General features: G+C 28.0%; 1 protein-coding gene across 2 annotated transcripts in view; it reads left to right on the top strand.

Annotated features, from left to right (window-relative positions):
- Positions 1 to 1,803: 1,803 nt before the first annotated feature.
- Syn1 (Syntrophin-like 1) overlaps positions 1,804 to 15,077 on the top strand; it is a 29,361-nt gene continuing 16,087 nt past the window's right edge. For both annotated transcript variants that reach the window (XM_067265683.1, XM_067265682.1), the window contains exon 1: positions 1,804 to 2,277. In XM_067265683.1, the coding sequence (XP_067121784.1) occupies positions 1,833 to 2,277 (445 nt within the window). In that variant the 5' untranslated portion in view covers positions 1,804 to 1,832. The remainder of the gene's footprint in view (positions 2,278 to 15,077) is intronic.

Below are 15,077 nucleotides of genomic sequence, written 5' to 3'. Positions count from 1 at the left end.
GAAAAGCTGAGACCAACAGCAGCAACAGCTGGCAAAACATTTGTTCATTGAGATCTAAATGAATACAGTCGTGTATTTTTAAGCATTGATGCCAATAGACTGCCAATGCATCAATCTCATTCTAGTCCTTAAGGTGCTGAAAAGAAGTAGCAAAATTCTAACCGTTGACATAAAAGGTATTGTACATGCCACAAACTAGTTTACTGTTGCCATTGATAGACAAAAACTTGCACGTGTCCTACAAGGTGATATACTCCTCATTCTGCATTACAGAGCCACACCCATAAATCAGAACCACAATAAAAAGACACTACAACCAATATGATTAGATAACTATATATTTCCCAGAAGCTAGTAATTATAATGAAAATTCAGTTATGTACTGATACATATACTTTAATCTAAACTGTGACTATAATTACACACAATTTTGGTATTTTATTGTTATCACTGCTAAATTGTGTCTTTAACTATATAGTGACTGATTTTTCTTGCCACAAGATGGCACTGCCAGAACTACACCAGTAAGTGGGAGATTCAAATTTGTACTATATTTTGGCTATAAGAGTTAGACTTCACAAGTGGAATAATTGATTTGTGTTGACAAGTAACAAAACTCCACAACAGATTATACGCGATATTTAAATAAGTAGAAATGTTTTTTTTTTTTTTTTGTGATTTTTGACTGGTATTTTCTGTCAATGTCAGCAGTGTCTTTCTAATTTCCACTTATTTCTTTAAAAGTTTATGCAAGCATTGCACTTTTATTGCATTAATTACATTTATTGATGTTTAGTTTAATACAAAACTCTTTTATAATCATACCTTCTTTATTATTTTGCTATCTGTAAAATACAATGCTACTAATAATCAGGAGACGTCAAGGTATTTTTTGTTGGTTGTAACTTACACTCTTATTCAAAGTTTTTGTGTGTTCTGGTACTTCAATGATAACGATTAGGAGTTTCCAGAAGATATTTTTAGTTCTAAAGATAAGACATTTATTTTTGCTTTCACAATGTCCCCTCCAAAGCAAACTGTTTGCTTCAGAGGGGACATTGTGAAAGCAAAAATAAATTAGGTAAGTCAGAACCAAAGCACTTATACTCTTTGCTCAGGGAACAATTTCATACAGACTTTAATATAAACCACATTATTTCTTAGACGGGTTAATGTTACCCTTGGTGCTAAGATGGCGGCTCGTCTCTGATTCCAGCAAGGAAACGCACGTAGGATGCACGTTCTAACCTAACCTATTCTAATAAATTACCATAATTATTAGCAACCAAATTATTAGAGTAGGTTAGGTTAGAACGTACATGTACATCCCACTGTTTCCTTGCTGGAATCAGAGACGAGCCGTCATCTTGGCACCAAAGGTAACATTAACCCCTATAGAACGTATATTTCACTTCACTGCCATTTGACTTCAAAATATCAATATAACCCTTTCTATTCATTCTAAATAATCATATAATTTCTCATTCACATCATCTTACAGGCCAATACAAAGTACAAATGTTTACTTCGCAAGCCAAATTCGCGAATAATCAAAATAAACAAATCAGACAGCGGTAAACACATCGCACCCCAACAACCGCCATCTAACGTGTCAAATTTTTTAAGTGTTGCCAAATACCAAAATCTCTCACAAATAATACCATTGTAATTATATTTATACGAAATACGTAACAAAAGTAAATACTAAATTAATAACTCCGAAACATATTTAACATAATCGACGAGACAGAAAAATCACACGGTGTAAGTAGTAGCACTGATTACTCGAAGTAGTCACGTGATTTGAGTGCTGCTTTAGAGTAGAGATCGCAATGGCGGTTCCCGGTTTCTCGCGAACGGGAATGCTAGAAGTGTTTACGCGGCAGCAATGGTACAAAGTGCTAGTTACCTTAGAGGAAGACTGTCTATGCATTAATTTAGACGAGAGCTACGACGCTTCGTCGACAAACGGTCCGAGTAACGGCTTATCGGATACGGAACCTCCGGATATACCGGAGAGTATTACAAACCAGAAACGTGTGGTACGTGTTGTGAAGCAAGACAACAACGGTTTGGGAATCAGCATCAAAGGCGGAAAAGAAAACAAGATGCCAATCCTCATCAGTAAGATATTCAAGGGTATGGCAGCCGATCAAACAGAGCAGTTGTATGTGGGTGATGCTATCCTGTCAGTCAATGGAGAGGACCTGAGGGAAGCAACACACGACGAAGCCGTCAGGGCCCTTAAAAGGGCCGGTAAGATCGTAGATTTAGAAGGTGAGCATTACTTTATAATAAGTTAAACCACTGATGAAACTTCTGTATGAGATTTGCAACTAAATCTTCTTAATTATTCCATTCATTTGGTTCTTGTTTTATAACTATAAACAAAATCAGTTTCAATAAATAATATACAGGTTTTGTTATTTACAAGATGATAAAGAGTTATGGAACGGTTGTTAAGATTTATTTACACTTACAACACCATTGATCTTGTACAAATATTTGTTCCTATATCTGATGTTTCGGACTGGTGCTACAAAGTAGCAATATAACAGTAGTAAATCATATTTGCATTGTTATAATACAGACAAATCTTTATTCCTTAAGCGAGGGAAGAGAATTTGAGATTTACTTTGTAAACGGTATTATAACTGTAGAGCGTATAAGAATAATGAAGCGCGATTGTTTTTTTTCTCTTATAGAAATATAGCGGCGTAATTATCAAATTCTTATTTTCGCGGATTATAATTCCAATATTGAATCTAAGAAACTTTATTCTTTCAATTGCATTACCTACACTGTTACGTTTTACAAACGTATTGATGTTATTAACCTTTCGTTTGGAAAGTATCGATACACAGATATTGAAAATAACTTATCTCCTTTTCATATCTTTTTATTATTGAATAAAAAAAACAAATATTCATGATAAAAAAAAATTATAAAATAATTGCAGATACTTATATTATTAGGAATTAAACAGATAAATTCAAATGTTTTTGATTTATATGATCCTATCATTTTATTCATAAAATAATCAGTATTTGCATAGTAGTACAGTTCGTCGTTTATCTTATAAATAAGATTTAATTGAATAACGATAAAAATACATTCTGTTTACGTGCTATAAATAGGATAATATGAATGAATAGACACATTTACATTTATAACAATTAGTAATTCCGAAGGAAGTATATAATTGCTTTGTAGAGATGATGATAATATCTTTCTAAAGAAAATATGACATTAATTATATCTATTATCAAGATTATTAATTAAGTGATTAGTGAAGTCTTTTATCAGCTGCATTTTATGATTAAATTCAATAATTATATAGACTTTTGGATTGTACGAAATGAAAGTTGTAATTTTAGATTATATCTGAAACTTAAGATAATTATATAACATAAAAAAATGAAATAAGATATAAGTCAGAATATTTCAAAAAATAAACATTATTTTATTCACCTCACACTATTAATAAAACATTTGTATTATATAGTTAAAATATATATAAATTCATAATGAAAAATTAATTCTGTGATGCTTATTGTATGTCAAAGTATTAAAGCAGCATATAAATATTGGAAAAAAAATTATTAAACTTATCATTTCTTCTTTTAGTCATATATTTTAAATTCAATATATCTGTTTAATAGTCATAACATCAAACTTGTATTTAATTACTGCCCGATAATGATGGAATTACTAAATAGCTATCACTGCTAAGTATTGGTATCGCCAGTTATGCAATTATATTGAATCACATATCGTTAATTTTTCCCTATTAGAAATTACAAAAACATGTACGGTAATTTTATTGGCATTTTAATTACAACTACTGTAATAAATTTTTTAATTCTTGAATCATTACTATTTTAATTATATTTTAAAAGGAATTGCTCTCCCTATTAAAAACCTATAAAAGACATTTTACTGGTTTGACTACATAGTTTGACTATGCACAATATCCTTACTTGATTTATAAAATTGTTTGATTGTGTAGAATAAATCTTGTTAAAAATATGAATTATTTTATTCATAAATTAACTGTGTTAATATAATTTTATAGTTTGAATTAACTGTTTGCAAGCTTCAATATTTCGACGAATTACTTTGTACGGATCTCGAGAAGGTTTAGCGTCTTAGATATTTTCAATGCAGTAGGAAATATAATCTTAGAAAGAAATAATATGAATCTACTGGTATAATATTTTATTATTCATAATGATTGGCTATTAATTAATAAGTAGAGAATTCACTATTTGATACATGAAGGAAGATGGATAGTTGAAAAGAGCTTGAGTAAGTTTTAAAGTTTTGTTCTGATAAACGTTAGCATTTTTTCTATTTTTGCATGAACGCTGTGCAGTTCTTTTCTGGAAGAATTGTACAGAAGATCGGTCGGACATCTGAGTAGAATAATCGGCAATGCATTTGTAAAGTGCAATTCTTTTTTTTATTCTCAGCACACCCTCTTTTTCCGAGATGACATCTGACTTTTGATCCATTTGTGTACAATAAAGACACGCACAATGTAAATTAAGCTTATCCCTACATAATCCTCTCTTATAATCTTCTCTAGCAACACTTTATTGGCTAATGCAGTATCAATTAGTATTCTTGCTATATTGAATATATGGAGCTGTATATCTGCTAAACGTGTCATTTTAGTTAATTGGCTGAGATACTTAGGGGCCAGATCATCTGTATAAATAGCCGAAAAATAAAAAATTAGCTAGTTAATAAAATGCAGTATCAGATTAAATGAGCGCAATTTTAGGTATTTGACGAGCTTTCCCGACGAGTACCGTTAATATTACAATTTGAACTTGTATACAGTTAACTCAAGATCTTATGCATTTTTAAAAATAATTTAATGATTAAAATATTTTTAAAATAGTTAATATTTAATTATATTAAATAAAAAATATATGTTGTTGCATTTTTATTATATCAAGCCTTTAAAATCATAATTTGAATACTTTTACCATTTAACATTTATTTTTATGATTGATTAAATACATATTAATATACAAGTACTATACAACATATTCAGAGATGATATATAATATTAATATAAAGTATTCAGAAGTATGATAATTGATTTTGAAAAACAGGTGATTTGTTATTATATATATTAATATATATATATAAATATTATCTTTATATTATAATAATAAAAACCAAAATGTTTTACTTAAATGTAGCATATTATAATTTGAATTAAGCATAATTATATGTTAACTTTTTTATTACTGTTAAATTATGTAAGTGATTATGAATGTAGGTATTCACTTTGTTTCCAATTGTTGACTATTAAAGTATAATATTCTAAAGATATACAGTAATAGCGATAATATTTTTTTGTAATTTTTAATAGTTTTAACTTATAAAGAGATGCTTATCTTAAAAAGCAGACGTGATAGATGATCCCTTCTAAAAATCTTAAGGTTTCTACGGAATGTAAGAACAGTGGCATACTTAGACGGGTGATACGGATGTTGGATCTCCCCACAGGTTTTATAACACACTTAATTTTTCTTCATTCTGATTATACTTTTTACATCATCCCTCAGATTGCTCCTAGAGCAAAATCTTAGATATGCCATCGTGTATTTGAATATTTTAATTTTAGACCAATATATTATCGTCGTTAAAGGTTCTTACCATTCCACCGCCATTGCTAGAAAAATCATGTCGATAATGAAATTGGCGTTATATTTTTTGTCAATATATAATTAAAACGGTCCTTATTAACTTAAAATTTTTTATGGTAATTATGCATTAAGCGGTAAAACCGAATAACTAAATCATTTTCCGAATGATAAATAATAATGGTTTGACGTTGACGGAAGTAAACGGATCAATAAATATGTTTATAAGTGAATTGCTACTCGTAATAAGATAGAATACAAAAGCTTGAATTTCATCATTTGTAATTAATGTTGAATAGTGAGAATTGTGGAACATGAACAGATTTCTGTTCGTGCTATATGATATTCAGAAATGCACCGATACATACTCTTTCAATTATATTTCTCGGCTGTTACAACTACTAATATGTCGAATTTCCATATTACGATATAAATTAATTTGTGTCAGCCGTCTAAGAGATTCTCGATAAGAATTAAATAAAAATGATAATAGTTTATGTAATAAAATAATTTTTACTTTTGATTAAATTTCTTGAAATATAAATTAGATTTTAAAAAAAAATTTAATGCAGAGTATTGATTTTTTTTAAACTGTTTACGTATAAATTATAACAAAATCTTCTAAACTATTAAGAAAAAGTTTTTTTAAATGTTTGTTTTTTATCCAGAAGGTTTTCATACCTTTTCCTTAAAGCTGATGGAAATATCTATTAAAATTGCTGGAGAGATTGTTGTTATTTATAACGGTAATTCAACAAAATTTATTAAAAATGGATATAATTTTTAATAAAATCTTTTAAATGCTTTCTAACCTTATTTATATAACCGACGACCTTAAGATAAACTTTTAAATTTTAAATATTTCGTCTCGAACTGTTCAGTCGTGTCTGACTTTCACAGACTTTACAAGCTCTTTCCATTTCTTGTAATTTCTTACAGCTTCCCTTAAAACTTTCCGGGTTAATCCACCATCTTGTTTGATGGTGTCCAAGTTGAATTCGTCCCGTGTTTCTTCTGCATTATTTTAAATTTAAGACAATTTCTTTTTTCCGAAAATCTCTTTTTAAAAATAGTGGCGTATCTTATATTTAAAGAAATGGTATTATTTTCTTCGTATTTTTATCATTAATTTAATAAATATATATTTTTTTCATTATATATATATATATATTACTTTATAAATTTATTGAACGGTAATATAAAGTTAATATATAACATACTGTAAACATAAACAATTTATCAAACTTAACTGTCTGATTCTTATGCCAAAATTCTATTATGTCTTTATAAAATATATATATTTTTTTTAATTGCTAAAAATATGTTTTTTAAAGTACTCTAATTGATTTTGGATTAAAATTTCATATATTAATTTTAAAAACATCGTTTTTCCTTCGGTTTTTTTTTTTGCACTAAAATAAAAAAAGTTATAATATATATAATTATATCAACTAATGGTTTTTTTATGGCTCCTATTTTATGCGAAATTATTTAACCGAAACTACGTATTTTCGAAAAATTAATGTGCTTTTTACTCGACGTCCGGTTATCGGAGACAAGATATCGGCCATTTAAGAAGAAGGAATGTTTAAAAGAAATTTCTATTTTAATTTCTTTATCAACTTAAATATTTTCCAGAGATTTATTCTAAAACACGAATAACAGAAAATCATTTTGTCGAAAGTTTCAATCATTTCCTATTCACTGTCTTCGTGCTTCATCTGCCGTAAATATTGATTTTAATTTTACGGTATGGCATTGTGACAGCAGACTGCATTGTATTAAAACTACAAATTGATGTTTGACTGTTCAAATCTGCAATCATTTACTTTGCCAATAAAAAGTGTTTTATATATATATATATATAAATCTAACTGATAAAATAAAATATAAAGTACAGACCTTCCGTGTATTATCATTCGTCATTTAATATATCTTTATTGATATTAATGTTATCAAACTTTGAGAAAATACATTAAATATTTAATTTTATAATAAAACAGTAAGTAAAATTATAATATATTTTGGTTAAATTTATGAAAAATTTCATTAAAAAATTACAGAATAAAGGAATTATTATCTGTTCCGCGCGCTCGGTATTTTATTTTGATTATGCAAAATGAATAGGTTAAATACTTTGAATGTCTGATTTCTCTTTACAGAAAGGAAAAAAAGAAAACTGTATTTATCATCATAAAATTTTAAATCATGCAGAATAGAAATTGATTTTGTAATTTAAATTTATTTGCATATACAATTTAGATAAAAATAATAACAATAAAAGAAAAAAAAAATATGATTTTTAATGAATCTGCTTTTGAAATATGATTTTTCTTTAACGAGAAAATTCCACTTTTAACTATGAAAAAATAGAAGAGAGTAGCTTAAATCATATCTTCACTGTAATGGAAGAGTACACATCTTTTTATTATTATTATTTTTTTTATTTTTCAAGTGAATGTCTTCTGGATGCCCTTCTGTTCCTGTCATTGGAGACTCATGAGAAATAGAAAGAATGATAAATATATCTTGAACCGATTCTGTTATTTTGATTAACTTTTCCTTTTCATACGCTTAAAAGGAAATAAAAGAAAATTAAATTATCATGTTTTAATTCATCGTAAGATTATATATTCTTACATTTTTTAAGCAGTAATGTAACATTTCTACATCAATTTTTGCAGAAGAGACACCATATATTTAATTTCTACGCATTTTTTTAAATAGTCGAAAGAGCTAATATTTATATATATATTTTTTTATTGAAGAAAATAGTTTTTGTATAGGATTTTGCTAGAACTTCTTAAGAGAAGACTGCTTTATTACATTCTTAATTAGATCATAATAGTTTCTATAAGTTTTACAAATAATAAGTTGGAAAAATTATGGACCTCATTCATTATAATATCATTTTCTAAATATGAAGATAATTTTACCAGAAGGTCACTCAGTATGGTGTACACTTCCTAATGTTATTGTCTATTAACTTTTGGTCAAGTTGCCTATTGTTCAGTAATTGAACTTAAGAATAAAAGCATATTAAAAAAAATTAAATATCTACAATTTATTATTGGATAATCTTAATATATGATGAAGTAATATTTTTCTTCCCTTTGCCATATAAGGTATGAATATTTCATGAAGATTACGGTTCTCATCAGAACCTGTTCTTTTTTTTTTTCTTTTTTCCTTAAACCCTCTTCATGTTTGTTACGTCATCGATGAGGGAATTTTGCCTCCCGGTAATACTCTGCCGCACGATTACACGTTAAGTTTATAGGGAAGTACAAAGTTTTGATTTTTTTTTTAGGTGAGGAGATTTAAGAGAAAAGGTGTAACACGATACACTGTACGTATTTACAAGCTTCGGTTGGTTTATAGCGAAATTCTGCATGTAGTTTACGATCAGAAAACTTTACGATCGGAAGTAGAAACGGGGATTTTTGACTTAATCCCTACAATAAATCTAAAAGCGAAAGCGGTTGTGCAGTGATTTCAAGGTGAAACGTCCCTTATATAGGAGGGTGCTTAGACAGAATTTCAATTTTCTGTACGAGAGGCGCTTTAGGAGTAACATTCTCCGCTCCTATCGCTGAAGGAAATAGCATAATTTTGGCTACATATATTACTTTTTTACATACAGAAAGTTATATTATAATAAATCCCAGTATATACGAAAATAATAAAAACCCGAATTTCACAAAATACACGCGTTTTGGGGTGTTTAAACCGAATTTTTTATTGCGCTTTTGTGATGTTCTTGTTAATATTCTGAACGTTAATGGATTTGCGAAGGAATTAATAAAAGTACCCAAGTAATTCACACCTTTTTACAAAAAATCCGGGGAAAATAAATCTGTCTGTAGAGTTATTGACTGATAGAAGTCGTATTTTTTTAAAAAAAACACGCTGGTTTTTTTAATAATAATAACGAGTTTCTGTATGAAGTAAGTTGACGAAGGAAACATAAATCATGCACTTAAAACGATCAAAACTTTTAATGTATCATTTATTTTCTGTGATAAAGGTTAATAATTGTGAATTCTGTTAATGTGTTTAGAGATATCAGCTGGAACATTCTATAAATTAATATAATGTGTTAGAAAAAAAAGCATTTAAATATTCTAGGTATCAGTTTTTGGTTACTCTCCCCCCTAAAAATAAGTCCAGCCTTTTTACTGATATTGTATACACTTGCAAAGTTAACTACAAGTGTATCGTGTTACTCCGAGATGTAAAAAAATGCATTTGTTCCCGTACTTTACCTAAAAAAAAAAAAATGTTAAAAACTTTGTCTAGATAAGAAGCAGAACGTTGACAGGTGACAGATTCACTGTACTCTACATTCGTTGCACCCTACTGGACTTCATTCCTTTGGGTGTACGTGTTCTACAAAATTACTTTCTTTCTGTTTTAAATCGGAAATTTTGCTTGGAAGGTTCAGAAATAAATTTTTATCGTACTAAACATGTATATTATTTTATCTACTGTAAATAGATCGTTCGTTATTATCACGTAATCGAATGATAGTAAAACACCCATAACAGATGTTTATCGTCCAAAGTTAAATAGCTGAATTTTAAAGTATTATTTATAATTTATTTTTAATTATTTTACCGCACAAACTTAGAAATTGACGAACTTTACGAGCCGCCATTTACTTGGCTGATTAAGTAGAAATTTACATTAAAAAATGGCTCCTTTCAAATATAATAATCCTGTATATATATTTTATCATTGTGATGACAGATACTACTCGTGTTTACTGTAGACACGGTTATAAATACAGTGTTTAGTCAGATGTTTAACAAATTAACAGGCGAAACGTGGGATGACCCACATCCTCCCCCCCCCCAAAAAAACCCCTAATTGATATACTGAGTATAGGAAATGAATTTAAAGGAGTAGAAATTAAAAAGAAAAGAAAAAAAAAAAGGATGTAGTTTGTGGCCAGTCGTGTTCGATTTACAAACTGTAAATATCGTTGGGTTGAATTAAGAGCTTTTAACTGATCCAACCAGATGGATGTAAGTTGGAAAAGTGCCAAGGGCAAACACGTGTATTTTCTCCAAAAAATGGCATCCTGCCAAAATTGGCCGCATTGCAGCCTCCACTATTATGTTTTGTCTTTTTAAATATATATAGATTTAATTAGAATTCTTTTTATAAATTAAAATATATATATATAAATATATTAAAAAAAGTTTTGCTTCAATAGATTTAAGTAATAAATGTCACTGAACTATATTTATTGATGATTTGATGATAATAGGGTTGTGTTTTATGGTGAAAATTCTCTTGGTGCTATGAAATGTAATATTTTAATTTAGATTCTATAGAATTACATATACAAAATGAGTTTTTATAGAGTTGTCTGTTGTATATCTGTATGATTTTTTCAAATTTGAATGCGTGTAATAGTTATAGATGTAATTTTCTGGATCACTTACATACACAGAAATGCGTAAATTTATTTTTCGAAAAGAAATAAAATATAAAATTGCAACGCGTGGAAACATCTGCTGAAAGTTACTCGAGAAAATAAACTAAGGAAACTACATTCGTCTGCCGTGTGTTATATCTTATATAACTGCTTATCTAAAATATAAATATATATATAAAATGATTCCATTAAAAGAATAGAAGATAAATTTTTAATTTAACTTAAATTAAAGGGTAATAAAATATTGTTAAAGAAGTTCTCGGCTGTTGAATACGAAAAAAAAAAAAGTTGTTGTAAGCAGAAATTTATAACTTATTTGCATAAATGATTAAAATACCAATATAATATTCAATACGCATTTTTTTAAAGTTAAATTTACTACAAAAAATGTTCCAATTGAATACAAGAAGTAGATATAAGTCTAATCTGTTCTTAATTACGACTCTCTTATTTATTATCCATTGAATTTTAGGAAAGACATACGTACTTTAAAACCCTCATTCTGTATTGATGAATATAAAAGTAATAGAATTCGCAGTGCACGATGAGTTGTAATGCTGTAACTGTTAAGATTAGAAAAATAAGGAGCTTAGAATTAAAGTTTATCTCTCGACAAAGATTTTATAATTGTGGCTTCAACCGAAGAGGGGAGTATACCTGAAATGTATATCGGGAAGATAAAAGCTATTAATGTAAAAGAATATTAAAATGAATTCTGTGTCCAGTGTAATAAGTCTAGAAATAAAATCGCTATTGAATCAAGCGTTGTGAATTAATACGTGAAAAACTTAACCAGAGAAGAAGCGATACTAGGAAAATAAACATTGTAATGTAATTCTTAAATGAAAAAACAAACAGAAAATGATAGAATTTAAACATTTTGGTTAATGTTACCCTTGGTGCCAAGATGGCGGCTCATTTCTGGTTTTAGCAAGGAAACAGTGGGACGCACATTCTAACCTATTCTAATAAATTACCATAATTATTAGCAACCAAATTATTAGAATAGGTTAGAACGTGCGTCCCGCTGTTCCCTTGCTGGAATCAGAGACGAGCCGCCATCTTGGCACCAAGGGTAACATTAACCAATATTTTTAATAGCAATTTAAAGGAAAATGTAAATATGATTTTAGTTGAACTATTCCAAATTAAAAGCAATGCTCTTAATAAAAGATAATGTTTCATTCTTTAACATTATTAGTATTTTTTTTATCTTTGTTTCTTCAGTTAATTTCAATTTACAGAAAACTGTTCTTTTGTTATCAATAATAAAAATAGTATTCTGAATAAATGAATAATTTCACGATAAAAATCTTAAAATTTCGTATTGGATTTATTTGGGAGAATATCTAGAAGTCATCTTAATAATAACAATAAAATTTGAAATAAATTTCTTTCTTTTTATTACCAGATATTTTTGATTTGATAAATTTATAAATGAAAACGTATTTACTTATTTTAACGTCTGTGCAATAGGTTTATATATAGCGTTAATTTCTCGATAAAAGAAAATTATTGATTAAAATCAGAGTAAGAAAGCATGGAGTAATTTACCGTGAAATAAACGATAAGGAAAGATTGATAAAGAGTCAATAGAGTTAATCAATAGAGTTTGGGTTAGAACTTTCCAAAACAGATCAAACGGTATCGTCTGAGAAATCGAAAAACGATGCTTGCGTCCGACCTGCTTTTTACGAAATGTCTCTACGGTCAATGAGTGTAGTAAATGCAAGTTACAGTATTATAACAGATTTTAATTGTTTTTATGTAAAGATGTGAAAATAATTTTCAATTATGTTTTAATGATGATAGGAAAAAAAATCTCCTAATTTATTTATTAACTGTAGAATTAAGTTTTGTGTTAAGTAAGGAACGCCGCTAGTCTCTAATTTGGATTACAGGCGATCATTTTAAGATATTTATTATCTAGAAGGCTTATAAAAAACTTTCGACAGCGGTAATGCATTTTTATATAATTATTTTGAATTGTTTTATGTAAATAAACAATGAATTTCAAATTATTAATTAGCTTTATTTTCACTAAACTGCACTGGAGAACACTGGGATGTGTAAAATACTGCACACTTAGAACCTATAACCGGTGCGATATAATAATTGAACGAAATCTAATAACAGATAGCACCATACATAATGTCGGCTTTGAGCTAACATATCTAAGTGTTTTTTTAAACTTAAATACATCTTTAAATAGAGAAAATCGTAGTGTATTTGAAAATTATCGGACTTCCTAATGGTCTCATTAACCTCCCGTTTGAGTGCCAAAATAGTTGAGCCAGCTTTCATTTTGTATAGGGAATCAATAAGAAACGTAATTCAGTTTAAGTTCACTGAATTGAGCCAGTAGAACTTGGCTAGAAGGACTTCGGTTCTATTGAATTTGCCACCTTAAATATGGTAAACAAAGTAATTTTGTAGTTGGTATTGGGAACATAAATACATTTTATGTAGTCCAGACTACAAGTGACTTTTGATAGACATTAAATTCTATTTATAATTCTAAATTAACTTTTTCCTATTCAATGCCTTATCTTGCAGTTACTGCAGGTTATCTACTAGTATTATATAAGAGATATTTCATTTCCTATCATCTTATGACTAGTAGCAAAATATTGTTGGGCTTTAAAATATTTTAACGGATTAATTTCACGGACGTTAAAATTACTTGGCCATATTTGATAAAAATCCACCTTGTTCATAAAACAACAATTATGTATTTCGGCATTTCTCTATCATCTCTCTTCTGTTAAATATTCAATTATAATAATAATTAAATGTTAATTATTAATTTAATTTAATGAAAATACCTTTATTTGACTATTTAATAAAGTTACTTTTTATAATTTTAATGTATAAAATGCTAGAAATTCTTTATTAATTTGTGATTTTTGGTCAGATTTAAGAACTTACTTCATTTCGCTTACTCGTGCCGAAAAATAAAATATCTATATATTTATAAATAAGTTAATTAAACAATTTAAATAGATTACGAATGATAAATGTAAAAAAGTATATATTGCAGCAGACATATAATGGTTTGTAACGGCAAAACGTTGCAAGAAAAATGAATAAAATCAAATTTTCCGTACGTCTAAGCATTTGTTACTGTACCTTTTGCCATTAGAAAATTAGACAAAGAAATATATTAATATTATTATTTAATAATGTACCATATCTTCTATGACTTTAACAATTTATTACAACAGTTTGAGTGATTTAAATCTTTAAAATGGAAATTGACGGCATCTGGAAAATATTTAAATAGTCGAATGTTACTATGTTTATTGATGTAACAAAAATATATTTACTTGACAGCAGGAATTCGTACTGGATTCTGTTAGTATATAAATCAAACTTGTTTTTTCTTTCTCTTGTTTTGGCAGCATTAGCTTAGTTACACTAAATTATTATTCAGAGGAAGAGTTAAGGTGTCGGAAAAATATACGACGTTCTATTTTTAATTTTTTAAGGTGTTAACGTGTAGATCCACTCTTTGCTGCATATATCTGTCCTTTCGACGGCAGCCGGTTTACTGCTGTTTACAGTATAGGAATGTAATTATATTGCAAATATACACAAAGATACTGTAACTTTTTTCGGGTATAAGTAGTATAATCATATTGAAATGAAGTTAGCAAATTATAAATAGTCAAAATTGGAAACAAAGTGAAAATATTCGTGTAACGTGAATGTTTGAAGGATTTTATTGTGTCAGTGATGGTGATTTATTTACTTTTCTTAAAAATTGTCCGAAATTTAATTTCCATTAATTTTATTTTAGTGTTTTTTTTGTTGTTGTTGTTGTTATAATTAATTTTTAATTTATTCTGACATTTACTAATTATTATTAACATTTTTATTTTTTAATTTTATTTCTTGCATGAAATTAATTTATTAACCATTCAACAGAATTGTCCACTTCTTTTCAAAAAAAAAAAATTTCAGCGAATATGAAA

This window comes from Centruroides vittatus, unplaced genomic scaffold (genome assembly GCF_030686945.1).
Source record: "Centruroides vittatus isolate TY-2023 unplaced genomic scaffold, ASM3068694v2 contig_2359, whole genome shotgun sequence".
Classification (NCBI taxonomy): domain Eukaryota; kingdom Metazoa; phylum Arthropoda; class Arachnida; order Scorpiones; family Buthidae; genus Centruroides; species Centruroides vittatus.
Note: the sequence above shows the minus strand (reverse complement) of the source record. Positions and strands in the feature narration are given on the sequence as shown.